The 27,990-nt window shown below is 45.2% G+C and overlaps 1 protein-coding gene across 3 annotated transcripts in view; it reads left to right on the top strand.

Moving 5' to 3' along the window:
• Nucleotides 1-27,990, top strand: part of MYO18B (myosin XVIIIB) — a 402,342-nt gene that overhangs the window by 261,536 nt on the left and 112,816 nt on the right. For all 3 annotated transcript variants that reach the window (XM_069961327.1, XM_069961329.1, XM_069961328.1), the window contains 4 exons: nucleotides 2,250-2,450; nucleotides 4,724-4,834; nucleotides 9,437-9,541; nucleotides 21,830-21,982. In XM_069961327.1, coding sequence (XP_069817428.1) covers nucleotides 2,250-2,450; nucleotides 4,724-4,834; nucleotides 9,437-9,541; nucleotides 21,830-21,982 — 570 coding nt within the window. The remainder of the gene's footprint in view (nucleotides 1-2,249; nucleotides 2,451-4,723; nucleotides 4,835-9,436; nucleotides 9,542-21,829; nucleotides 21,983-27,990) is intronic.

Here is a 27,990-nt window from a genome sequence, read left to right as displayed (position 1 = left end):
ATAACTTCAACTCTGCTCATGAAAAAATCCCCTATCTTTGGGGCACGAGCCACATGTTTTACCAAGATGCCTTGGATAATTGGACTGGCTGTGTTGGATCTGTATTGGATGAAAGTGCACAGTATGGGTCACAGCCACAGGTAAAAGATGGAATCCTTATATATTGCACAGTAACAAGGATACGGTCCTCACTAATTATATACCTTTGTTGGAGAGGGATAGGAAGGTTAGGTGATTCCACCCATACAGACAGGCTATTACTCTAATGATGGAGCGAATGGCTGTAACTTTTCGAGAAAAATGTAGACTAGTGCAAAAGATAACTTTCCCCGGCATACAAGATTTAGCAGCCAGCCAGCTGCACACAAGGTAAGTGGCTATTAGCACCAGGCAGAAGTGCAGCTTTCTACAACTTAGGGATATAAATAGAAGGACAAATTAGGAACAAACACCGCTCCGTAACTCAACAAAATATGACACAAGCCGAATGTGATTCTACTAATAACTTCATATTAATAATTCATGTGCAGATTGAAACTTCCATGGATGTACTTGAATAAACAAAACTGTGTCGTAAATATAACTAAACAAGCTCCTCTTTGGCCTTCGTACTTCACTAAAAAATTGATAAAAAAAAAAAAGTCAATGCTTTAAGTCAACAAAGAACTCAAGGCCGGGATAGCGTTCCATAAAAATTTAAAGGGAAACTGTAAGCACATTTATTTTTCTGACTGCAATGATGTGTGACTTATGTGAAGAAGTCGACTCCAGGCTCCTCTCTTACTCTACTAGCTGCATTAAAGGGGTTATCCAGGATCTTCTCATGAATGCAGTATTGTGCTATCATATCACATAGCCCTATATCAGTAAGTTATATGTCTTGGGGTATTTATTTAAAGTGAATGCACCATCAGTACAGTACAGTTTTGCACATGAATAGAATGACGCCAGCACAGGGGAGCCGGTGCTGCAGTCTCTTTTTTGAACTGTACTCTAAACCACCTTATTTGCATATGGTTTAAACTACAAAATTCCCAAAAAATGGCACATGGAAAATTTACCTTCATCCTCAGTACCTTGTAAGGACCTCAACAGGTTTCCCTTTAAAAACTATTTTCTGATAAGTTAAAATAACAGAATACCCCTTCACAGTATAGGAAAGCAGCTGCCAATCCACGGCCGTTGAGTATATGGTGCTCATGAATATCGAGGACTATTAAGCACAAGCACATAATGGAGAGGACTAGAGCGTGGTGCGCAGAGTCCTCATTATTCAGGGACTTGGGAGGAAGCAGACTGCAGGAGGAGCCCTGGAGCGTCGATAAGTAACGTCTACTGTTTGCACAATCGTCAGCCGCCGGCTGCCCATCACTATTGCACATAGCGATTCCCGGTTGGTGCCTGATGTTTTTAGATTTGGGCCTAAAGCAACAATCAATTGTTGATCATTTTATCGGCTAATCATGGTCTCTATTTCACTAAATCGGCCGATTATTGCTCCGTGTAAAAGGGCCCTAAGACAGAAGGCCACAAAATGAGCAGCAGTGACAGAACACACACACACACAAAAGCTACAGCGGTGAGAGATTGTGGCAGTTGGGATTGGGACAACGTTTTCCCTAGTCTTAGGCTATGTTCAAACATTGCTGCATTTTCAAATGGCTATTTTTCAGCTTTTTTTTTAAACTGTTAGACAGCCAATTCATTGGGCACTTTATGGCCTAAAAACTGTGTGTGAATATAACCTTATAAGGCAAATGTTCGAAACAGCCACTAAAGGGTTACATTCACTATAAACCAACTGCAACCTATGGCAGATAAGTTACAGTAGATTTAAGTGGAGACTGCGCTCTTTTAGGGTAGCTTCACACGTACAGGATCCACAGCGGATGTCACACTGCAATTTGCAGCGAAATCTGCTGCGGCTCCTGGCAAGGTGAAGTTCTATGGGGTCACATATCCGAAGAGGAATGGCGGGGGGGGGGGGGGTTAAAGGGGCCGGGTCACATATCCACAGTGGAATGAAAATTCCGCTGCAGGTATGTGACCCCATAGAACTTCACTATAGCAGGATCCGCAGCGGATTTCGCTGTAAATCGCAGCATGGAATCCGCAACGGATCCGGTACGTGTGAAGGCACCCTAAAGAATATTTTGAAGATTTTGAGTTGTTAATATATGCACCAAGCATAAGAAAAGCCTTTGTTCATACAGGACTCTTTTAGTAAACATAATCCTTCTCTCCCACAGCAAAAGGAGCTGGAGACGTCCAATTTAACCAAGCAGTTGGAAGTTCTGAAGACTCAGATAAAAGATTTATCTTCCTGCAGTGGGATGGATAGTAATTCCGTCATTTCCCTGAAAAAGAAAGTGTGGGAGCTGGAATCCAGTGCGGCTGAGCAGAACCAACAGCTGGCAGAGCAAGCCAACTCCATCCAGCGTCTCGATCAGGTAATGCTCCTACACCTGGGAATGCTGGAACAATAGTCATTACATAGTACTGAACTCGCAGCTTTTCTGTTTCTTATGTATAGATGTACTGAATGAATAGAATGTGTTTTTCTGGTAATACAAAGCTATAGGGTTTTTTTTTTTTTTTAAGAACAGCGTCTCATACACTGGTCTTAGCTAATTCCCCGCCCATGCGGGGCACACACCTCTACTTAAGTCCAGCCATATCTGACCTGTCCGTTTGCTTTCACTAAAATCAGGGCCGGCATAGACTTCAGCTACAATTTCTGCCGGTGTTGTGTCATAGGCTAGGTTCACACCATAATAACAGCCGTCTTTGTGCAAATAACATCCATTATTTTACCAATAACAGATGTTATTTGCACAGTGACGGACTTAATTATGAAAGACGGTCGTCATTTTTACATACTTAGAATGTAGCTATAGGCTTTGTTCACCCTACGTAAGCTTCATAGAAATCACGGCCGTTGTTGCCAATTTGCAACAACAGCCGTGATTAATATGAAGCTTACACTGTGCAGCTGTCTATGGAATAACGGCCAGAGTGTATACACGTAGTATACACTTTGGCTGGGATCGCTAGCAGAAGTGTATATACGTAGTATACACTTTGGCTGGGATCGCTAGCAGCCGCGCAAAAAACTGAAATAGCAGTTTTCCACGGTCGCTATTCATTGAATAGCGGCCGCAGAGAACCTGTCAGTTCACACAATGGAGTGTACGGCTCCGGCCGCACGCTCCATTGCGTGCAGTGGTGAATTCTGATGCAGGCGCACACAAGCCTTTCTGTGTTTTCAATCCACTCCTGGTTTTGGTTGCAAAATATTGAGCAAAAATACTATGCAGGAACATAGCCTAAGGCCATGTTCACTCACCATAAAATAAAGGTAAAATACAGATGTAATTTTGAGGTAAAAATACTGCAATAATTATTTACCACTTTTGCGCTCTATGCTATCCTTTGGTGTAGAAAGGCGTCCGTCTACTGGTAATGATGACCGCAAATAATCATGACCATTATTGCGGCTGTCATTATTAATAAAGGACCGGCTAGTCCTGATAAAATCTGGTAGTGGGAACTTAGACTAAGGGTACTATTACACAGGCCGATGGGAGCCTGATCATCACTGTAAACAAGCTTCGATTCACTAGATCGGAGCTTGTTTGGGTGTGTTTACACAGACAGATTTATCTGACAAATTTTGGAAGCCAAAGCCAGGAATGGATTTAAAAGGAGGATAGATCCCAGTTTTTCCTTTATGACCTGTTCCCTGTTTATAGTCTGTTCCTTGTTTGGGCTTCAAAGATCTGTCAGATAAATCTCTCTGTGTAAACGCACCATTTACTGGGCCCATTATACGGCCCGATTAATCGTTTAAATAGGGCTGCATGGACATTGTCACCGATGTCCTTGCAGTCCTTGCTTAAACAGTATACATAACCCGTCCATGCTCCAGGGCTCCTCTTGCGGTCTGCTTCTTCCGGGAAGATACAGACTGCAAGAGGAGCCCCGGAGCATGGATGGGTAATGTATACTGTTTGCAAATTGTCAGCCGACGTCTGTGTATCGCTATTACACGTAGCGATGCGTGGTCGGAGCCTGAAGATTATAGGTCCAAACCTAAAGTAAATCAGCGATCAGCCGATGATCGTTGTAATGGACTGATCGTTGTCTCTATTACACGGAGCGATAATCGGCCGGATGGGTACGGTTTGGTTGATTATCGCTCTGTGTAATAGGGCCCTTAGACTTGCATATTTTTGAGAGAAAACCCATGACGTGTCATTTTTAGTCAAATTTGAACCCTGGACCCCAGGACTACAAGGTAACATTGGTTTCCTTTGAGCCACCATAGGGTACATTTAGTTTAGCCTATAGTACTAGAGCACACTACCTTATTACCCATGATAAAACTCTTGCATGCTGTATGATGGACTCGTACCCTCTCTATGTACCGCCATGCAAGACTTATACATATGGGCCATTAAGCATAGATTTTTCTGTTACAATTTCAGGGAAAGGAAAAGCTTTGCGACAGCTTCCATTGTTACCTTATTAGCTCTCATGGGATTGTCATCATCAGCTGTATAGAAAGTTGTTATAATAAGATTATTATAACATTATACTTGTATAGCTAAGCAGAAACTGGCTGTCAAAGCCATATTGTGAATTAAGAACATGGAATAGAAATCTCAGTGCACGCAGCATATCCGTGCAGCTCATGTAACATGATTCCTATTGTTTGCAACAGTTGCGTGTCCGTTTTGAAATGGAAATTGAAAGGATGAAACAAATGCAGTTGAAAGAGCTAGAAGATAAAGAAGAGGAATTAGAGGATATTCGTCAGTCATGCCAAAGACGGGTATGTGAATCAGTTTTGGTGCAATATAGGATTTCTAACATTATGGGGAAAAATGTCAGAATTTTATACATATAAAATAAGACAGTGTCTTATATTTTATGTCTTATTTTCAGGGAATGTCTTATTTTTCCATGGAGAAGAATTTACACTTACCCCCTGTCCTATCTCTCCCCTCACTGTCCCATCAGTCCTGTCTCTCCCCTCACTGTCCCATCAGTCCTGTCTCTCCCCTCACTGTCCCATCAGTCCTGTCTCTCCCCTCACTGTCCCATCAGTCCTGTCTCTCCTCTCACTGTCCCATCAGTCCTGTCTCTCCTCTCACTGTCCCATCAGTCCTGTCTCTCCTCTCACTGTCCCATCAGTCCTGTCTCTGCCCTCACTGTCCCATCAGTTCTGTCTCTGCCCTCACTGTCCCATCAGTCCTGTCTCTGCCCTCACTGTCCCATCAGTCCTGTCTCTCCTCTCACTGTCCCATCTGTCCTGTCTCTCCCCTCACTGTCCCATCAGTCCTGTCTCTGCCCTCTCTGTCCCATCAGTTCTGTCTCTGCCCTCACTGTCCCATCAGTCCTGTCTCTCCCCTCACTGTCCCATCAGTCCTGTCTCTCCCCTCACTGTCCCATCAGTCCTGTCTCTCCTCTCACTGTCCCATCTGTCCTGTCTCTCCCCTCACTGTCCCATCAGTCCTCAGTCTCCCCTCACTGTCCCATCAGTCCTGACTCTCCCCTCACTGTCCCATCAGTCCTGTCTCTCCTCTCACTGTCCCATCTGTCCTGTCTCTCCCCTCACTGTCCCATCAGTCCTGTCTCTGCCCTCTCTGTCCCATCAGTTCTGTCTCTGCCCTCACTGTCCCATCAGTCCTGTCTCTCCCCTCACTGTCCCATCAGTCCTGTCTCTCCCCTCACTGTCCCATCAGTCCTGTCTCTCTCCTCACTGTCCCATCAGTCCTGTCTCTCCCCCCTCACTGTCCCATCAGTTCCGTCTCTCCCCTCACTGTCCCATCAGTCCCGTCTCTCCCCTCACTGTCCCATCAGTCCTGTCTCTCCCCTCACTGTCCCATCAGTCCTGTCTCTCCCCTCACTGTCCCATCAGTCCCGTCTCTCCCCTCACTGTCCCATCAGTCCCGTCTCTCCCCTCACTGTCCCATCAGTCCTCAGTCTCCCCTCACTGTCCCATCAGTCCTCACTCTCCCCCCACTGTCCCATCAGTCCTCAGTCTCCCCTCACTGTCCCATCAGTCCTGACTCTCCCCTCACTGTCCCATCAGTCCTGTCTCTCCCCTCACTGTCCCATCAGTCCTGTCTCTCCCCTCACTGTCCCATCAGTCCTGTCTCTCCCCTCACTGTCCCATCAGTCCTGTCTCTCCCCTCACTGTCCCATCAGTCCTGTCTCTCCCCTCACTGTCCCATCAGTCCTGTCTCTCCCCTCACTGTCCCATCAGTCCTGTCTCTCCCCTCACTGTCCCATCAGTCCTGTCTCTCCCCTCACTGTCCCATCAGTCCTGTCTCTGCCCTCACTGTCCCATCAGTCCTGTCTCTCCTCTCACTGTCCCATCAGTCCTGTCTCTCCCCTCACTGTCCCATCAGGCCTGTCTCTCTCCTCACTGTCCCATCAGTCCTGTCTCTCCCCTCACTGTCCCATCAGTCCTGTCTCTCCTCTCACTGTCCCATCAGTCCTGTCTCTCCCCTCACTGTCCCATCAGTCCTGTCTCTCCCCTCACTGTCCCATCAGTCCTGTCTCTCCCCTCACTGTCCCATCAGTCCTGTCTCTCCCCTCACTGTCCCATCAGTCCTGACTCTCCCCTCACTGTCCCATCAGTCCTGTCTCTCCCCTCACTGTCCCATCAGTCCTCACTCTCCCCCCACTGTCCCATCAGTCCTGTCTCTCCCCTCACTGTCCCATCAGTCCTGTCTCTCCCCTCACTGTCCCATCAGTCCTGTCTCTCCCCTCACTGTCCTATCAGTCCTGTCTCTCCCCTCACTTTCCTATCAGTCCTGTCTCTCCTCTCACTGTCCCATCAGTCCTGTCTCTCCCCTCACTGTCCCATCAGTCCTGTCTCTCCCCTCACTGTCCCATCAGTCCTGTCTCTCCCCTCACTGTCCCATCAGTCCTGTCTCTCCTCTCACTGTCCCATCAGTCCTGTCTCTCCTCTCACTGTCCCATCAGTCCTGTCTCTCCTCTCACTGTCCCATCAGTCCTGTCTCTGCCCTCACTGTCCCATCAGTTCTGTCTCTGCCCTCACTGTCCCATCAGTCCTGTCTCTGCCCTCACTGTCCCATCAGTCCTGTCTCTCCTCTCACTGTCCCATCTGTCCTGTCTCTCCCCTCACTGTCCCATCAGTCCTGTCTCTGCCCTCTCTGTCCCATCAGTTCTGTCTCTGCCCTCACTGTCCCATCAGTCCTGTCTCTCCCCTCACTGTCCCATCAGTCCTGTCTCTCCCCTCACTGTCCCATCAGTCCTGTCTCTCTCCTCACTGTCCCATCAGTCCTGTCTCTCCCCCCTCACTGTCCCATCAGTTCCGTCTCTCCCCTCACTGTCCCATCAGTCCCGTCTCTCCCCTCACTGTCCCATCAGTCCTGTCTCTCCCCTCACTGTCCCATCAGTCCTGTCTCTCCCCTCACTGTCCCATCAGTCCCGTCTCTCCCCTCACTGTCCCATCAGTCCCGTCTCTCCCCTCACTGTCCCATCAGTCCTGTCTCTCCCCTCACTGTCCCATCAGTCCTCACTCTCCCCCCACTGTCCCATCAGTCCTCAGTCTCCCCTCACTGTCCCATCAGTCCTGACTCTCCCCTCACTGTCCCATCAGTCCTGTCTCTCCCCTCACTGTCCCATCAGTCCTGTCTCTCCCCTCACTGTCCCATCAGTCCTGTCTCTCCCCTCACTGTCCCATCAGTCCTGTCTCTCCCCTCACTGTCCCATCAGTCCTGTCTCTCCCCTCACTGTCCCATCAGTCCTGTCTCTCCCCTCACTGTCCCATCAGTCCTGTCTCTCCCCTCACTGTCCCATCAGTCCTGTCTCTCCCCTCACTGTCCCATCAGTCCTGTCTCTGCCCTCACTGTCCCATCAGTCCTGTCTCTCCTCTCACTGTCCCATCAGTCCTGTCTCTCCCCTCACTGTCCCATCAGGCCTGTCTCTCTCCTCACTGTCCCATCAGTCCTGTCTCTCCCCTCACTGTCCCATCAGTCCTGTCTCTCCTCTCACTGTCCCATCAGTCCTGTCTCTCCCCTCACTGTCCCATCAGTCCTGTCTCTCCCCTCACTGTCCCATCAGTCCTGTCTCTCCCCTCACTGTCCCATCAGTCCTGTCTCTCCCCTCACTGTCCCATCAGTCCTGACTCTCCCCTCACTGTCCCATCAGTCCTGTCTCTCCCCTCACTGTCCCATCAGTCCTCACTCTCCCCCCACTGTCCCATCAGTCCTGTCTCTCCCCTCACTGTCCCATCAGTCCTGTCTCTCCCCTCACTGTCCCATCAGTCCTGTCTCTCCCCTCACTGTCCTATCAGTCCTGTCTCTCCCCTCACTTTCCTATCAGTCCTGTCTCTCCTCTCACTGTCCCATCAGTCCTGTCTCTCCCCTCACTGTCCCATCAGTCCTGTCTCTCCCCTCACTGTCCCATCAGTCCTGTCTCTCCCCTCACTGTCCCATCAGTCCTGTCTCTCCCCTCACTGTCTGGTCCCTCTCAGGACTGCTCCATGTACCTCTGCCAGGTCCTGGTAACAGCATTGTGGTGCAGAAACAAGTGTGAGACCATGGTGGTTGCACAAGGAGACGACTGCCAGATCTCTAGGTGGAGACAGCGGGATAACTGTAGCTACCAACACCCCCCACAAATTGGCAGCCCCTAATCTTCCCCTAATGGGACGCTGCCACTTCCCCTCACATGTCATCTCGCTGGGTTGCAGGACGTGACCTTGGGTGTGTGGCAGGATGTGGGGGCCATAGACCAGTGGTACCCCTGCGGTGTCAGCGGTGAAGAAGCACAAGGTGCTGGTGGTGGAGAGTGGGGGTGACAGAGGGTCAGAGGGTAACAGCATGGTGGCTGCCGGGATGCCTTTATTTTCGGAGATGCCTTATTTTCCGGGGGAATGCCTTATTTTTTGGAATGCTTTTTTGGGGTGGGGGGGGGGTGCCTTATTTTTTTTTTTGGGGGGGGGGCCTTATTTTCGGGGAAACAGTATATTATTTATTTTATAATTATAAAAACACAGTTGTTGTTTTTTTCAATACATGTTTTTTTCTTTTTAAAGCCCACCTTGGATATATATGATTCCCCATCTTCGAAATCCCAGTACTAAACAATATTTTGCTCTTGCTTTCAAACATAATGTACTGTAGGCGAATGCAGAGATCAGGGAAAAATCCATGACAAACCCCCTTGTATTGTTATTGTGTGATAGAAAATGATATTTTTCTGAGTTGTCTTTGTCTCATTGTTATTGCACTTTGATGTGCTAAATTAGACATAATTACACTCATAGTCACTATGTACTGTCCTACGTAAGAGCAGTCACCCATGTGTACTGTGAATTGTTGGAGCTGGAATTAAACTCACTTGTCTCTTCTATTCTGGTCCGAAAAGTACAAAATAATATATATTTTTTTTTTAGCTTCGGCAGTTTGAGATGCAGTTGGAACAAGAATATGAAGAAAAACAAATGGTGCTCCATGAAAAGCAAGACTTAGAAGGACTCATAGGAACCCTATGTGAACAGGTAGGTATATTGAGAATTTTCATTGTCATACACATCATAGCTAATAACAGGAATTAGGCTGGTGCTACCTGGTCATTCCCAATTTCACAACCAGGAATAAAGGCCCTTGCCTTAACGCAAAAAGCTTTCCACAGCTTCTGTGTTTTTAACCACTCCTGGTTTTGGTTGAAAAAAAAAAAAAGATTGACAGAAATACTATATGTGAACATAGCCAATAGCTATATCTATGTTTTCTCAGGCTGCATCCACCTTTTCCAGGGGGCAGGATTCATATGCCGATCGTTTGGGTTCGTGCAAACCCGAATCTTTGGCAAGTTCGCTAATCTCCAATCAGAAGCAATGTGAGAAAATATTATTTTAAGAGTAGTAGATACTTGGAACAAACTCCCAACAGACAAGGTTGGTAAATCCATAGGGATTTCCAAAGATAAACGTTTACTGTATCTATCCTACAATGAAAATAAATACAGTATTTTCCGGCTTTTTAACCTTGAAAAATCTTCTTAGAAGTCGGGGGTCGTCTTATACGCCGGGTATGGATGCTCCATATTGTGGGGGAGCTCAAAAATGGCTGCATCCCCTCCGTATGGGGCAATCATTAGAAAAAAAACAAACAGTTAACTCACCTGGGGCCTGCTTCCAGCATCCGCGCGTCTTCTAGCCCGTTTCCGGAACAGGCAGTTTGACGTACACTGACTGCACTGGGGATCCCCGAAGCTCTCCTGAGCAGCCGAGCGTCTCATCTGCCAGGAGAGCTTCGGGAGAACGACGGAGGCACTGCAAGTACCAGAAGCCCCCGTCCTTCTCCTGAAGCTCTTCCGGCAGTCGTGCGTCTCCGATGAGACGCTCGGCTGCTTGGGAGAGCCCGGTGCAGCCAGTGTATATCACACTGCCTGCATCGGGAATGGGCCAGGAGACACGCGGATGCCGGGAAAGGGCCCCAGGTGAGTTGACTGTTTTTTTTTTTTTTTTTTATTTAGCTTCAGTTAACCCCTGCCTGACCACAGTAGGCCAGCATATAAGGCGAACCCCTGACAATCTCCTTAAAAGTCAGGGGTCTTGTACGCCCAGTTGCCTTATGCATCGGAAAATATGGTACAGGTGGGTATAATATAAGGGCAGTTCTCTTCTAAGTTTCTAGTATAACTCTTAATTTTTTATAATATAATATTTTAGCCTTCAGCGAGCATGCTACAATATCTAGCACAGAATAAAAAACCTGCCTGCATGTGCATAGCATAAAGTTCTGAAGCCCTTTTCATAACTGTATATATGATGGCGCGCTTGTACTGGCGGGATAATAAATCTTCTTTCATCTACATCATCTTTTTTTCTACCACTTTAAATACCTTTGTATTTTTAGAACCAACTCTCTTCCTGCTCTTGACTGCTTTTCAATGGCTGTAGCTCTCTTTTTGCCCTAGTGTAGAGCTGCGCTACTTAATATGCCTGTAACATAGGCATCAAACTTGAAAACATCCCAGATTAAAGGCACGGCCATGCTCTCACTCATGTATGAAGCATCTTTCATGACACAGTGTGCAAGTCATACATTTTCTGCAATTAAATCATGGAGGATAAAAGGCCAGTGAAGGCTGTCGGCTAATTAGGATCACATCAAAGCGGAGGCATCGGTCGGAGAGCCAATGAGAATTAGCTGGGGAGAGGTGCACGCTTTCTGCTGCTGCCGACGCCGAGAAATCCGGATGGGTTTCATCGCTCACTTATGATAATGTCTCTATGCACAGGCATACTGATTTTATTAATTGTCCTCATCATTAAATTCAATTGCTCAGATACACGCGTTGAGCATGACATTAGAATTTGTTTATCAGAACCCAGTGGCCATTCTTAATATGTGCTTGCGTCCATGTTTTGTAATGTACTGTCATTCGCTGATATGAAAGTGATGATCTTGGGTGCTATAATGTGCACGTTTTTCATCATTCATTGAGGAGATGTAAGTATTATGCAGGTACAATAGTAGTAACATATGGATGGAATATACATCCCTCTACTGCAACTTTGGATGTGAAGGCCAGATGCATCAAGCTAAGTGCATTACACCCTAGTGGGGGCATTCATTACCCCCCCTCCCCCCCCAGCAAGTGCATTACCCACCAACAGTCTCCAGATTGGCCCCCGGCTTCTTTGTCTTGAATACAGCCGCAAGGCGACACGTGACTCACCACTCTATTCATTCTCTATAGAGCCCCCGGAGAAAGCTGAGTACAGCACTCAGCTCTTTCCGGCAGCTCCATTGAAATAAATTCAAGTGAGTGAATGAATTAACTGTATTCAAAACAAAGAAGTCGGGGGCCGATTTAAAGATTGCCAGGGGGGTATGGAGGTCAGACCCCCACCATCTCTTACTTGTTCCCTATCCTGTGCTTTTTTATTGGAAAACCCCTTTAAATTAAATTCTTCTGTGGTCTTTAAGGAGATGGTTCCCACTCCAGGGTTGGACCTTGGACTGAAACTCTGATTACCCTGCTTGGCGCGTGGAGCTTTCTTACCACAAGGCTTACATGATGTGCAGCTGAAGGAGGTTGGGGTCCATGAAAGGTTGTGGTATAGCAGCCACAGTGACCTACATTATAAAAGCAGAGGGGAGTTTCCTTAAGGGCCAGTTCACACAAAGTAAAATTGGCCTCAGTGTGACACTGTTTCTCTATGGGAGGACTTGCGCGCCTCCGCTTCCGCCACTCTCTCCGCCCAAAGAATTGACATGTGCAGCGTGCAGTCACCGCAGTCACCTTGGCGCAGCTTGACTTGCTAAGAACTGCACAGGTAGAATCCCTGACCCCTATTTAAGTACCTGCTTGTAGAGTCATAATGTGTGTAAAAAGAAGTGTTCAATTATATCATTTATGTTTTACTCAGGAGTAGAGATGAGAAAATCTCGAGCATACTCGGCTTCATCTGAACCCGAGCGTGCAGCATTTGATCACCGGTGGCCGAAAAAGTTGGATGCAACTCTAAGTCTGCCTAAAAAAACATGGATACAGCCATAGGCATAGGCTTTGATCAGGATTCCATAGGGCTGCATCCAACTTCTTTAGCCACCAGTAACCAAAGGCCACATGCTCAGGTTTTCTCCTCTTACATCGGAAATGGGTCTGAACTTTAGTACTAGATGCAGCCTGAGCTTTATACATATGGCGCTGTGCCTGTGTAAACAATAGGGCAGTACCGTGTTCCTATTATTTATCTTATTAAATATTGATGGCCTATCCTAAGGCTTATTCTAAGTCCCAGAAAACCCCTTTAAATTGTCATTATAGAACCATTTTTCACTGTATGCATTAGCTGTAATTCTGCAGGGTATTGAATTAAAAATCCTAGCACAGTAATCTCCGGTTTGGCTTTGTCACTATGCCGCTATTCAGATCTGTTTATCTTTGCTGAGCTAAAGTAACATTTTGGACTCTCATAGTAACGTCAGAACAGATAGCTTTATTATAATTGAGTCTCTCAAGTCCAGCCATATTCCCTTGGCAGCGATACACTAAAGGACCATTGGCACTGGTACTGCAACTTTATTTTTAAAAACACACCATTTATCTCTGTGCAAAGTGAAATAGATTGCCAGTATGATTTATCAAGCAGATTTTTTTTAGCAACAAGGGAAACATAAAGAAAGAGATTCAATTTCACACTAAGATTGTAATGGGTGAGCAGTGAGTTGAATGGACACAGAAGATGCTATTATAGAGTGTTTTGCATCTGGTCCCAAGATATTGTACAGAATGTAATTGTTATTGTAAACCTTATCGAGAAAACAAGAGGTAAATATAGACATGATGTGCACCAGTGACTATACTACATAATACACGGGGTGAACATTACATAATCTGCTACAGTGAGTTGATAGTTTAACAAAAAGTTGCAATACATGTGTTACATGAAAGAAATAAGCTGTTTACTACACTGAGTTCTATAGGCCTATGAGATATATACTTTGTGGGACAGGCATATAAATGTATTGAAAAAAAAAATTAAGGTAAAAATAGGTGTGACATGAGAAATGTGCTGCAAGGAACTCATTTGTCAAAAAATTCCAAAACATTTCCTCTAAGTGCCCTATTACACCAAACAATTATTGGCCATACTGGGCTGATTATGGGCCGTTACGGTCGATAAGCATTTGTAATAATAGGACTGATCAGCTGATCGTGGTCTTTCAACACATTAAAGAATCAGGTTCAGTGCAGCGTCGGTCTGCTGCACATCGCTCAGCGTAAAAGGAGTGGTGGAGACTTCCGGTTCCGGCGCAGGGATGTGAGGACGTGCGGGACGTAGCTCCTCCAGACCACCTCATTACACCCGCATATATAGCGACGTTACTGGCCGAATTAGGGGATAAATACCTCTGGGAGAACCTTCACACGGTATAGCGTGCCCACGAATGGATCGATTCGTGTTGAGAGTCCCTGCCGGCCCGGCCCTGAGCGTGATGGACGCGGCCTCCCCTGCTCACAAAATGGCGGACGCCACGAGCACAGATGCCCTCGCGCAGACCGGACCGAGGGTTACAGACCTGGCGGACATGCCGGAGCAGACAGGTACGCCTGACACAGACTATGTTCTGTTATCACAGGACTCTCAAATCTCTCTCCAGCATGATTTGGAAGCTGTGCCACAAGCCTCCATGATCCCTATTAACTACAAACATTTGGCTATAGCGGTAGCCGACCGTCTGGCGCCTGATCTGAGAGAAACTTTGATCACTACCATAGGGGCATCCATGCAAGCCCTGCAAATAGAGGTGCAAAAGCACGCGGTTCGCTTAAACGAACTGGAACAGAGAGTACATCAGACGGAAAATGTCTCCTCATCTACCGTTGCCCAAGTGCGGTATCTCACACGTGAAACCGCCGCACTGAAAGAACGTCTTGAAGACCAAGAAAACCGAGCACGCCGCAACAATCTGAGACTCGTTGGACTCCCAGAATCCATTAAACCACAACAGCTTAAGCACCTCTGTGAATCTACATTGCCGGAGGCCTTGGGATTGCCATTCCCTAAGAGAGTAGAGCGGGCACACAGAGTGGGCCCTGGTATTGCCAACCTAGATGACGCCAATGGTGCCATGAAAACCCGCCCGCGACAAATCATCATGCGGTACTTGGACTTCAATGATAAAGAAGATATTCTCAAAGCCTTCAGGACCAGGAATACTCCCCTATTGCTTCACGATACCAAAGTCATTTTGTTTGCGGATTATTCTGCAGAGACCACACGTAAACGCAGATCTTTTAGCGCTATTTGTTCTGAACTGTACAAGAAAGGTATAAAGTTCCGTCTACAATATCCTGCGACCTTGAAAATCATACACAGTGATGGGAGCTTGCAATCCTATACTTCTGCAGAGGAAGCAGCCCATTGCCCTCTCCTACGTCCTACCCCGACCTCATCCCCCCCTAGGGAGGACATGATCCAAGAACCGTCGGCAGACATCTTTCTGGTGAGCCCTGATAAGAAACGCCGCAAGCAGCGCCATCTGTTCGCATCGGAGGAGGGCACAGCTCCACCCTGAACATTTCAAGACTCTCATGAGGGGTGCTGACATGACAGCTCGACAACACCATAGGAATATTTCAGCTGTTACCTAGTCTGTTAGTCTTCACAAATTGAAGGGACAGATCATGATCAAAAGTTTATCTTTACTTTACGATTGACAAGTGGGTCTTATTCTCTTCTTTGTTTTCTCTCTCCCTCCCTCCTTTCCTTTCCCCTCTCTGGGCACTGTTTGACCCATGATTCTCTTCTCACTTGCTCAGTTTGGAAGTTATGCTTTGTATTTCACCTCATGCATTGAGGGCTTATCTCCCTTGATAAACCTTATTCATATCCTATATCCTCTGCTTTTCCTTTTGGCCCTTCCTCCCCCCCCCCCCCCTACCTTTTCCCTTCCTTTCTCCCTCCTCCTGTCCCCTTCCCTCCCCATTCCCTTCCCCCGTTCCCCCACCCTCCACCCCTCCCTGTCTTCCTCCTTCCCCTCTCCTTCCCTGCCCCTCTCTTCCCCCCCTCATATCCCCCCTTATTCCCCCAGGCTCATCTCATATCTATGAGGATTTTTGGTTTGGAGGATCGCTTCTCCCCCTGAAAAAAGGAAGTTGAGAGCGCCTCATTGCTTGGCCAGAGGTCCTGCACTGGCCATTTCGCCACCTGTTGGCGCTGTTTTCTTTTTTGGTTATAATGCTGGTTTGTTTTGTTATGCTTTATTTTATTTCAATTTAGTTTTTGTAGGTGCATCTCCCATGTGCGACCCCAGGAATGGCTACAAGGCTTCGGTGATCATAATATTGTGCATTGTAAATTACAAGAAACGCTTCCGAGGTAGCTCTCTTTCATCTTTTTATGCGTATTATCTCATGGAACATTAAGGGGCTGCGCTCCCCCAATAAGCGCTTAATGGTATTGCGTCATCTTAAGAAGCTGAAAGGTGACATCGTCCTGCTTCAGGAATGCCATCTGACTCAGGACGATTTCTCCAGAATGAAAAAAATGTGGGTAGGGGAGGTGTATGGCTCCCCCTCATTGGATAGGAGGGCAGGAGTGATCACGTTGCTACACAGGAACCTCTCATACAGGGTTCTGAGCTCGTCTCATGATGCTGTGGGACGGATCCATAACCTGGTTCTGGAAACTCCATGTGGCACCTTTAGTATATACAATATATATGCCCCTAATGATGACAATGCGGCCTTTTTCTCATCTCTAGAGTCTCAATTACTGACGGATGCCTCCCCCTATAAAGTAGTGGGTGGAGATTTTAACTCAGTGGTCCACCCTCAGGCCGACAGATCATCAGGACACTCCCCACTAGGTACCACACAAGTGTCTGCTAGAGACAGAGCGCTACCCCCACTGTTGTCCCATACTGATCTGATTGATCCTTGGAGGTCACATAACCCAGTGGAACGAGAGTACACTTTTTACTCGGCCCCGAGGTCTACATGGTCTCGCATAGATTTCCTCTTTACTTCCCAATCCCTGTTCCCAAAAGTGATGCAAACATCCATTGAACAAATGGTGATATCAGATCACTCCCCGATATCAATCTCCTTGGCTGAAACATTCCCCAAGGGGACTGATATTCTGTGGCGGTTCCCTGTATCTTTTAGCAAAGATGAGAACTTTGCCTCCCTTCTTAAGGGATGGTGGCTTACCTACTGTACAGATAATGCAGCACACAGGGATAATATAACTTTATTTTGGGACACGGCCAAAGCTGTACTACGGGGCCATATAATTGCATATACTACGGCCAAAAAAAGGAAAGCGATGGAGAACTTTACAAAAGCTAGTGAACATTTGCGTGAATGCTATGATTGTTTTTTGCAGACCCCCACTTTACTGAATAAAGAAGCTTGGACCCAAGCCAAACGCCAGTTCGACGAATGGGCTGCGCAGAGAGAGGACCTATATAGATCAGAAATGGAAGCCACGCTACACAAATTCGGTAACAAGGCGGGTAAGCTACTTGCCAATCTGGTTAGAGGCCGTGGGGCGACTCATCACATTACAGCCCTCCGCGACTCCCATGATCGACTACTTGCCAGCCCAAAAGCTATTAGCGACCACCTAGCCCTCTATTTTTCACAGCTGTACTCAGACCCTGACAAACCCCCGCCATCTGACACCCTTCTCCAAAAAGTTTCCCTCCCTCATGTTACCCCTGATCAATTAGACATGCTCAATGCCCCTATCTCTCCTCAGTTAGTTTTAGATACAATTAAACACCTTAAATCCTCTAAAGCCCCAGGACCCGATGGTTACTCTGGGGAGTTCTTTAAAATACTAGGTGACCAATTAGCCACCCCCCTGTCCGAGCTATTTAGTGGGGCTCTATCTGACAAGGGTTTACCCCCCTCAGCGGACATGTCTTACATAAAACTCTTACCCAAGCCAGGTAAGGACCCCCTACTCCCAGGTTCATATCGCCCTATATCCCTTATAAACGTGGATACTAAGATTCTGACGAAGATTATGGCTGACCGCCTCTCCACTATTATGCCGTCCCTAATATCAGAGGAGCAAGTGGGATTTATCAGGGGCCGGTCCGCCGTCACTAACATTAGGACGGTATTGGCGGTTCTGGACAGAGTGCACCTCCGTCCTCAGCCAGGGGACCATCCTACCTTAGTTACGCTCGACGCCGAGAAGGCATTCGACAATGTCCGATGGCCCTGGCTGGGGATGGTGTTAGACGCATTTGGGATCTCGGGAGCCTTTAGAACCTTATTATCCCACGTTTATTCCTCCCCAAAGGCGCGAATCTACACGCCAGGATTTCTTTCCCCGGTTGTCCATTTACACAAAGGAACCCGACAGGGCTGCCCGCTGTCACCCCTTCTTTTTAATCTAGCCCTTGAACCACTGGCCAGATACCTTACCTCTGGGGCGGTGTTCTCCGGTATTCCCGTGGGCAAGGGGGCGGTAAGGGCAGCCCTGTTTGCGGATGACATCATCCTTTTTTCTAATGACCCTGTTACTGACATTCCCAAAATCGTGCAGGTTCTGCAGGACTTCGGTGGTTATTCTGGATACAGGGTAAACGCTGGTAAGTCGGAAATGCTCCCTCTTTTCCACCCATCTAAAGCTCTGGCAAGGGACCTTTCAAACCTGGGTCTTACCATTGCTAAATCTGCTCTGACGTATCTGGGTATAAAGATAGGAAAAAACCCCCACTCTTTATATAATCTTAATTACCCCCCTCTGTTTGCGAAACTTAGATCAGACCTATATAGGTGGCACTCACTTCCTCTCTCACTATTGGGCAGGTGTCATTTAGTCAAGATGTCAGGTTTCTCTAAACTCCTTTACCCACTACAAACTATACCTATGCTTCTCAGACACAAAGATGTCCTTTCTTTACAATCTACTTTTACTAGGTTCATTTGGGCTGGCAAGAAGCCGAGGATTGCCCTCTCTAAGCTTATGTTACCTAAGGGAGAAGGGGGGGTCAACTTCCCCAATATACGGGGTTATAACCTAGCATGCCTCTTTAGACACATACTGGATTGGCAACATGGTACCACCTCTCACTCCAACACACATCTGGAGAGACAACTGTCCAACCCGTGGGACCTTATGGCAGTCTTACACGGTCCTCTCTCTGCGCTCCCCCCAGAAGTGAAACACTCTGTGGTCATACGTGATACTATATTGGCGTGGAAGCAGATCCGGCGGTCTTTCCATAGGCCGTTTCAATGCTCTAAACACTTTCCCCTGTGGAACGTGCCGGACTTCCCATCAGGTGATAACAGTGAGCTCTTGTCTCGATGGAAGACTAAGGGGATTAAGGTCCTGGGAGACTTGCTTCACCCATCTGAACGCCGTTGGCTCACATTGTCAGAACTTAGGGATTCATTTCAGATATCATCCACTGACTTCCTCTCCTACTGCCAAATTAAATCATACTTTACCTCCAGGCTCCGTGACATGGCATCGGAGTCGCCCCCAAATGATTTTGATGCCCTGTTACTGAGCCCTCCGGGTAACTCTATTTCTCTTCTCTATAAGAAACTATTCCCACACCTGCTACCAGCTTCTGGCTCATCCCCTGATAAATATTGGAGCAAAGTACTAAATACTCCTAATATGACTAAACATATTCAGACGGGCCTGGTTGCCTTCCGTAAGCGTATCATAAATGAACAATGGAGGGAAACACATCTCAAACTCATACATAATGCCATCTATGCATTTACTTTTCCTCCATCCATATTGCTTCCGGAACGCAAACCAGCCTGCCCAAAATGTGATACCCCCAAAACTGATCTGTTCCATGGCATTTGGAACTGTCCCCGTCTGGAGGCGTACTGGAGGGAGGTGTCAAACCTCGTTTGCAGGGTCACTTCTTTCAATGCCGTGCTAACTCCAATGGAAGCATTGTTCCATATTAGTCTGAACCCTGAGGTTTCGGGGGAGCCCTATTCATACCTCCCTGCATTAGCTCATTATATTATAATGATGGCCAAGCTCAGTATACTAAAAGAATGGATAAAACCCACCTTACCAAATCTATCCTCAGTGATAGAGAGACTACAACATCTTTTTTATGTGGAACGCAGACTGGCCTTGAGAGACAAAGACAAACTAACTGAACCGCTCTTCTGTAGATGGAAGAGCTTCATTGTAGCGTTCTTCTCTCAATCAGAGATCCAATTCATAATGCGACCCTTTATACAATCTACATGGTACCTTACGGAAGATGTGAAGGGATCTCTAGGCACCCTTAAATACCAACGACCGGATAATGAACCCTGAGTGATCTTTCTGTCTAAACTTATCTCTCCCCTCCCTCTGGTACGCTCATCCTACTATTGGTTACCTAAAATTAATTGGTGCAGGATATGGTGATATTTCCCTCTTACTAACTCCATTGCCTTCTTGGATCGTAGCCTTTGCTAACAGGTCTCCAGGACACTCGCACATGGGAATGCTGTTGATATGTTATTAAGTTTGACTTTCATTATATTTTATTTTATTCACTTTATTTTTTCTCTTTTGTTTTGTTTTGGTTTTGATTTTGTGACATATATCCGCCGTGGGCCACTCGGCCGAGGGGTCCCGGCTGAGATATGTCTTTGCTATGTTCCTAATTTTGTCATACCCATGCATTATGCCACTGGGGTTACAGTATAATGTTTTGTATACCTTACCATTGTTCTTAACTGGCCCCTGATAGATACCTTCTTGGCATTTAATCAGCCTGTCATTTACAATGTATATCTGTAAACTTTGAATAAAATATCTTTCAAAAAAAAAAAAAAAGGAGTGGTGGCAGCTGACTTCAATGGACAGCCTGGATGATCTAATGATCGTCTGGGCACCCCCTCCCATGAGGGGGGCAGCTGGGCGCTGACCTGACAGGTCGGCGATTGCTTCCTCCTTATATCATGCCGTGTAATATGGCCTTAAGTCTGGGAAAACAATGCAAGGTCCTGGTGGTGTTTTTGGTTATGCCAGATTCATCAACAGAGCCAGTAGTGCATTGAGGAAAAATAAGGTATTAATAAATCTTCATTAGTATTTACTGTACTACATAATGGCTCCTAAATATCTGCAATGTTTCTTTCTAGGAACGTAAGTAGAGATGAGCGAACCAAACCTGTCGAACTCGGGTTCGTTCCAAACTTTGCCAAAAATTCACATAACCTTATTGGTGCCACTACTCTTATTTTGATGGTGTGGTCCTTTTTTCAATTTAGTGCCCAGTTCCTGAGATCTTTGCAGATTTCTAAATATGCAAATGAGGTATTCTGCCGCACTGAAGACCGGCCCAATGCACCGATATCTTTACTCCCAGGTGACGCAAGCCTTCTCTGTTCCCTCAGTCCCTCCTTTTGTGGCAAGTCCGGCCTTAGCCTCGCTTAGTGCATGATCTCACGCCGCCTATGACCTCTGTCATCAAACCAGGTATGAGTTATACTACGTAGGCTCATACCCCACTCTTTGCATCAATAAATAGACTGTGGATTATAAAGAAATGCTGGCCACATCAGACTTGACACAGAAGACACGGCTGAGGGAACAGAAAAGGCTCGCGTCAACCGGGGATGGAGATATCGGTGCACTTGGCCCACCTCCATTACACCAAAATACCTCATTCCCATATTTAGAAATTGGCAAAGATCTCAGGAACTGGTCAGTAGATTGAAGAAAGGGACACACTATCAGAATCAGCTAGGTAGCAGCACTAAGGTCATATGAAAAGATTAATATGTGCATTGAAGAGGTACATTCGCTTTTTTTTTTTTTTTTTTTAAATGTGCGTACTGGTGAAAAGAAGTATGTAATGAGCATGTTCATTATTTTGATGATTGTCATCAATTATGGTCATTCTATACAGTGTTCGCACTGCCAATTTCCCATTGCCTTCACTAGAGTGCATTATTATATTGAAAATACAACCTAAAAATTACCATTACATTTAACCTTTCCTTTCGGTGGTAACATGGCCTAATACATATAAGCAGTAAGGATAAGGCACACACACACACACACTCACTCACACACACACACACACACACACACACACTCACTCACGTACACACACACACACACACTCACTCACACACACACACACACACACACACACACACTCACTCACGTACACACACACACACACACACACACACACACACATATATATATATCCATTAACACTGTAAAGTGAAGGTTAAATATTACATGTGTTTTTTTATGTAAAATATACTTTAATTATAATTAATCATTTTTAATAAATGTGAAATAATGAAATCATTTGCTTTTTAGATAGGACATCGGGATTTCGATGTTGAAAAGCGACTTCGCAGAGATCTGAAGAGGACTCATGCCTTGCTGGCTGACCTGCAGCTTCTCTTGGCCTCCATGGGAGATTCAGGACCACCCGTAGATCGTGGAGAACTTGAAAGAGTTCACTTACAGGTGACATTTGCAATGATCAAACAGACTAACTCCGTACTTTAGGCAAGACAAAACACTCCTAGCTTAAAATAAAGAAAACCTACTGTCAGTCATCCTTTCTGAAAAGATACAGTATGACTCACTATAGCGGTTTCACATACAGACATGCACCTTTTTTTTGGTAGTTTTTCGTTTATTTTTCCCCCCCTTTTCTCAGCCAGAAGTGGATTTAAAATAAATGGGGTGAACATATACTTATCCTTCATACTGGATCCACTTTGACTTAAAAAACTGATATGAAGAACTGCCACAGAAATGTCAACAAAAAGACGTTGTGTGTGAGACACATATTGCCATAGGGACATATATCCACATGATAGGGGATATGTATTCAATCAGTTAGGATCCAACCAATGGGTCCCACACAGTCATGAGAACAAGGGTCCCAAATACTCCATCTCAGACAGTCCGATGTTGAGAGACAGTACGTATACTTGACAGCCACACTATTCAAATGGGGTTACATAAGACCCCAATTCTCTTGATAGGTGGGGATCCACTGATCAGACACTTAGCATGATAGGTGATCTGTTGGCATTATGGAAAACCCCATAAGTCCGGCCTGAATAAAAAAATTTAGAACTGCAGGGGCAGGTGGTAACATAATAAACCATCCCAACTTACCTCTCCCTCTGCCTCTCCAGAGCTGGATTGCTGCTCCGAGACCCCCTCTGGGCTCCAAGATCTTCTGCAGAGCTGATGTCAAGACGCGGTTGATGGACAGCCCACTTAGCCAGTCAGTGACTGGGGCAGGAGGCTGATCCAGTCACTAATTGGCTGAACGGGCTGTCCATCAGCCGGGAATCGTGGCATCATAACAACTCGGGGGGAAAATGGCTTCCAGCAGGGGACGCAGAGTTTGTCACAGGCCCGAGGAGAGAAAAGCAATGGTTGATTGTTATCCTCACCCCTGCCCGCTCAGAGATTATGTTAATGGAGGAGTTTCTCCTTTAATTACCATAAAGAAAGTGCTAATTTATAATTACTAACCAATAATTTAGCAGCCAAGAATTGCGGCTAACTATAAGTTGCTTCACATTCATGTCTAACGTGAATCCAGTAGCTAGGTATTGTATGTATGGGTATAAGTATTGCATATATTATTATATTATTATATACTAATATATATTAGTATTTGCCCTGTGTCCTGGAAAACAACTTCACAAACCACCAGTCAAAAGTCAGAGGCTCATGTATTTCTATTTTCTGGTCAACAAACAGAATGGAAAGCCCTAGTAGACATTTACCGTGCTTGGTTCATAGACATTTCTTTAACTATCATCAAGCTGGTGCTGATATAGAGTTGTATCTCTGAAGGTCAAATGGTAAAGTCAATCACCCTATGTAGAATTATAAAAGATATACATACTGTACTAGCATTAAGCTCATCAGCGTCTCTCAAGCAGACACGGCATGAAAATTGTAACAATCAAAGCTATGACATATACTTGTACAGGACATGCTTGACTCCTACGTGATTATCTTGACTTTCCCCGTAATCTTGCCAACATTAAAGGTAAGGTTACACATGTTTAATGTTCTGGATAAATATATATATGTGTGTATATATATATATATATATATATATATATATATATACTTGAGAAAGGCTCGGGTTTACGAGCTGTAACGTTGCATTGTTATGCAGACTGGCACAATAGTCTTTTTAATTGGAAGATGATGCTGTCCTCCACTTGCTTCTACTATTGACACTGGGGAGACGAGCCGACCCCCTTGGGGACTGTGCATCGGACAGTGTATTCCGCGGATCCTGCCTTGGTTTTTATATATATATATATATATATATATATATATATATATATATATATATCAATAACATCCATGTTTAGACATATAAGCGTTCAGTACTGTTGTACAGTAAGTTAAGTCACGACTGTAATGGAAATGATATGTATATGTTCTGAACAGATAGTTGAATGCCATGTCCATGCAAAATTAGCTTCTGTCTGATCTGCCAAAAGCGACTGTCCAAGAGGATTGAGGAATGAATGTACCAATGGGCTCTTTGCCATGTCCTGTTGTGTTAACTGTAATAAATATGCTCAATCTGCTACTGCACAGCTTGCTTCACTCTTCATGGCATCCCAGCTCACTTACAAACTGATTTGTGCTCGAATGTTTAGATGGCGTGCGTTCAGCTAAGGAGCTTACTATTGTGGTCACTGCTAGGATTAGAACCGGCCAACACTAGCGTAATCCTTACAACTGTTGGTTTTGTTCTTCTCTAAAAATAAATACTGTGGAAAACAAACCAGAATGGAAACTGACCACACAGGGATAGCCAGCAAATTGTAACACAGCTGTCTTAGCTATTGGGTGCCAAAAAAAGCCTTTTACGTAGACTGGGAAACTTGGCATAAGAAGAAGAAAAAAAAAGCTTTACTGTTAATGCTTTGTTCACTGCTCCCCTCCAACACTAATAATGATATATATATATATAATTATCAAACTATTTATTATACACAGAAACCTTGAATTACACGTAACTTGGTCTGAGAGCGTTTTGCAAGACAAGCTAACAAAGAATTATAACTCTGCAATTGAGCAAGATTTTATATACAAGCACACCTGTGTCCCCATCCTTATATTGTACTGGGTTGAAAACCCTCACATTTTTACCTACTGCTACCTGATCAACTCTGCTGGTGATCAGACCCCTTTCCGGCTCTCCTTCAGTGCCCTTTCATGTCAGGGACCCTGCACTACTGCAGAGATCCTCCTGTGGAAGCGAGCAGCTCTGCCTTATCTCCTCTCCCTGCTGCCGGAGGACTGAGTATGAGTGAGGCTGCGGCGCCCTCCTACTCTATTGTTTAGACAGCCTAGATCCCCCTTGCACAGGCATAACCCAAAGCAGTGAGTGCTTCAACTCCCCAGGGACTCAACCGGACACCTCCCCACTGCTGCGACACATGCTACACCGCCATTTTGCCTACACATGCCGTTGGATGGTGTATGACTGCTGCTCCAAGCAGCTGGAACTAGTACTAGCAGGTTTGCAGCCACCTTGGGAGTTAGGGGGAGAGTTAAAGGGGTTATCCAGTGCTACAAAAACATGGCCACTTTTCCCCCTCTCTTGTCTCCAGTTTGGGTGGGGTTCAAACTAAGTTCCATTGAAGTAGATGGAGCATAATTGCAAACCACACCTGAACTTGAGACAAGAGAGGGCGGGAAATGGCCATGTTTTTATAGCGCTGGATAACCCCTTTAACTAATTAACCCATTCTTTACTAATAGTTTTCTTTATTGGTACAAAACATCTTATTTTTGGGTTGTGAAACAAATCGTCTTCATTTTAATGATTTCTTATGGGAAAATTTGCTTTGATATATGAATAACTTGGATTACAAGCACATTGCCGGAATGAATTATGCTCGTAATCCATTAGATGATTAGATTAGAGCGAAAGCATCATCAATGTTGGAATCAAGAAAATAACCTGGTTTATGAGAAAGTGTGTGAATGCCTAAAAGCATTTTAGTCCACTGTTTAGGGTCTGGAGTAGTATCATCCCACCATGAAATTGATACAGCTAAGGAAAATATCACTGTTTAAATTATTGCCAATGGAAAATGAATTATTTGGTAACTATTTCCATTTTTTAAGGCATTAGCATTTTACTTTATATTTCATTGAATGTTCTTTCCGACCCTGAGAATATATGTGTTACAGCAATAGCTGACCTTGTATAACTCAAGTATGAATGTGTATTCTAGCAAGGCTTGAAGGGATGAATTATGCTTGAAATCTTCTGCTTTCAAAGTTGAAAGTATTTTGGAGATGTCCACAAGGTTTGGTTGATGATCTTGGGCACTGGAGAGAAATGTACACCCCCTTCCTGGCTTCACCTTGACAGCTCTCTACAAGCTAAAAGTAAAAGGCGAGAGTAATATGAGGGCGACTGATTGAGGAGAAAATGATATTTGGATGTTTTCTTTTCAGAGAGAAAATAGTCTCAGAGATCTCTTTATGAATAGAGGAGAACATTGGGTGCAATTTCCTGCCAAATTATGTAACTAGGGAATAGATGGACAACGTGGACTTATATATGTGTAGTATCTGTAGTGGATAGACAGAGCTTATTTTGGGAAAAAAGAGCATATTTTCAGTTTCTTAGTGTGGAAAGTTAGGGTCCTTTTACTCAGGTAGATTATTACTCACTATGAGTGCCAATTGGCAACATAGCAGGGAACATTTGGGCTATGTGCACAAGCAGTAAAATAAAAGCTAAATTCACATGAAATTTTGGGTGAAAATAAAACATTGTATCAACAGATGAAAAAAAAAAGTATTTTGCAAAAGCTGGTGGTAAATAATGAAAATGTTCAATATTTGGACGGTTGTCATTAGAGATGAGCGGGCACCAAAATACTCAAATGCTTGTTATTCGAGTCGAGCTTTTTTCAATAATTGATTGCTCGATTTGAGTATGAATAATTAAAATTAATGGGAGACTCAAGAATTTATCCAGGTGTCTACTACTCTGCACAATGAAGGGTACCGGATTAACCTAAAAGTGACAGTATGGCTCCCAGGGGGTTAAGTTAACCCCCTGGGGGCCAGACTGTGCTCTGTTGGTGGGGAAGGAAGCGTGGGAAATTCCGCTTACTGCTCCGATCTTCCATCTGTCTTCATTATTGCTACTCAGCCAATTAGTGGCTGCAGTCCCGCCTCAGCCTCAGCCAGTCCCGCCTGATTGGCCGAGCTGCAATAGTGAAGACAGATAGAAGACCGCTTTAGTAAGTAAACTTTTCCCACTCCCCCATGTGGTTTAAAGTATACTATTCACAATGGACCTTCCGGATCAACGTAGAGATCCTTTGTAATCCTGAAGGTTGGATCTCCAAGGATGTAGAAACATATTCAGACGATACATTATCCTCTGAAAGCCTTTCTGTATCCATGGAGACCCGACCTTCTGGATTAGCAGAGGTTCTCACAGCTGATACGGAAGATATGATTGTTACACTTTATTAAAGGGGTTATCAAGCACTACAACATAATGGCCACTCCCCCCCCCTCTCTTGTCTCCAGATTGGGTGGGGTTTCAAACTCAGTTCCATTGGAGTAAATGGAGCTTAATTGCAAACAACACCTGAACTGGAGACAAGAGAGGGGGAAAAGTGGCCATGTTTTTGTAGCCCTGGATAACCCCTTTAAGGCTGTGGAAATGCATTGTGCTCATCAGCCTTTTAACAAGCTTTTTGTTAAAGAGCACCTGAGCAGCATGCAGTACTTGCTTGAGTATCGACAACTTTTGAGTAACCCAGTACTCAAATGAATACTTTACTTAATAAAGGATGCTCGCTCATCTCTAGTTGTAATCAAGTACAGTGGTGTCTTGGATTACGAGCATAATTTGTTCTGGGACTGTGCTTGTAATCCAAATCCACTCTTAAAGCAAAGCAAATTTTCCCATAAGAAATCACTGAAATACAGACAATTGGTTCCACACCCAAAAAATAATGATTTTTATTCTGAATAACACGTAAAAAAAATGAGTAATATTGAGTATATTGAGTATAATATGAGTAATGTGTAATATTGTAAGTTACTGTACAGTATAGCAATCAGCATGTGGAGTATAATGTATAGTAAGTGCATAAACCTGAAAAACAGCAGCAGTGTGTATAGCTGAGTGTAAGTGCGGGCACATTATAGCAGCAGTGTGTATAGCTGAGTGTAAGTGCGGGCACATTATAGCAGCAGTGTATATAGCTTTGTGTGAGTGCAGGCACATTATAGCAGGAATGGAGAGGATGAGAAACACAAGGGCTGACAGAGACTGCAGGGAGCATGAAGCAATGAGCAGGACAGATGTGGGCACATAAATGCAGTACTCTCTGTCCGGGGAGAGAGGAGTTACAGCTATTAAGAGATTACCTCCACAGTCCTGCCCCCTGATGCAAGTCCCAGCCTGAAGTGGATCTGCTATGATTTGGATGGTGGAG

The sequence above is a fragment of the Dendropsophus ebraccatus genome, chromosome 3, assembly GCF_027789765.1.
Source record: "Dendropsophus ebraccatus isolate aDenEbr1 chromosome 3, aDenEbr1.pat, whole genome shotgun sequence".
Classification (NCBI taxonomy): Eukaryota; Metazoa; Chordata; class Amphibia; order Anura; family Hylidae; genus Dendropsophus; species Dendropsophus ebraccatus.
The sequence above is the reverse complement of the archived record's forward strand: the minus strand, read 5'-3'. Positions and strand labels throughout refer to the sequence as shown.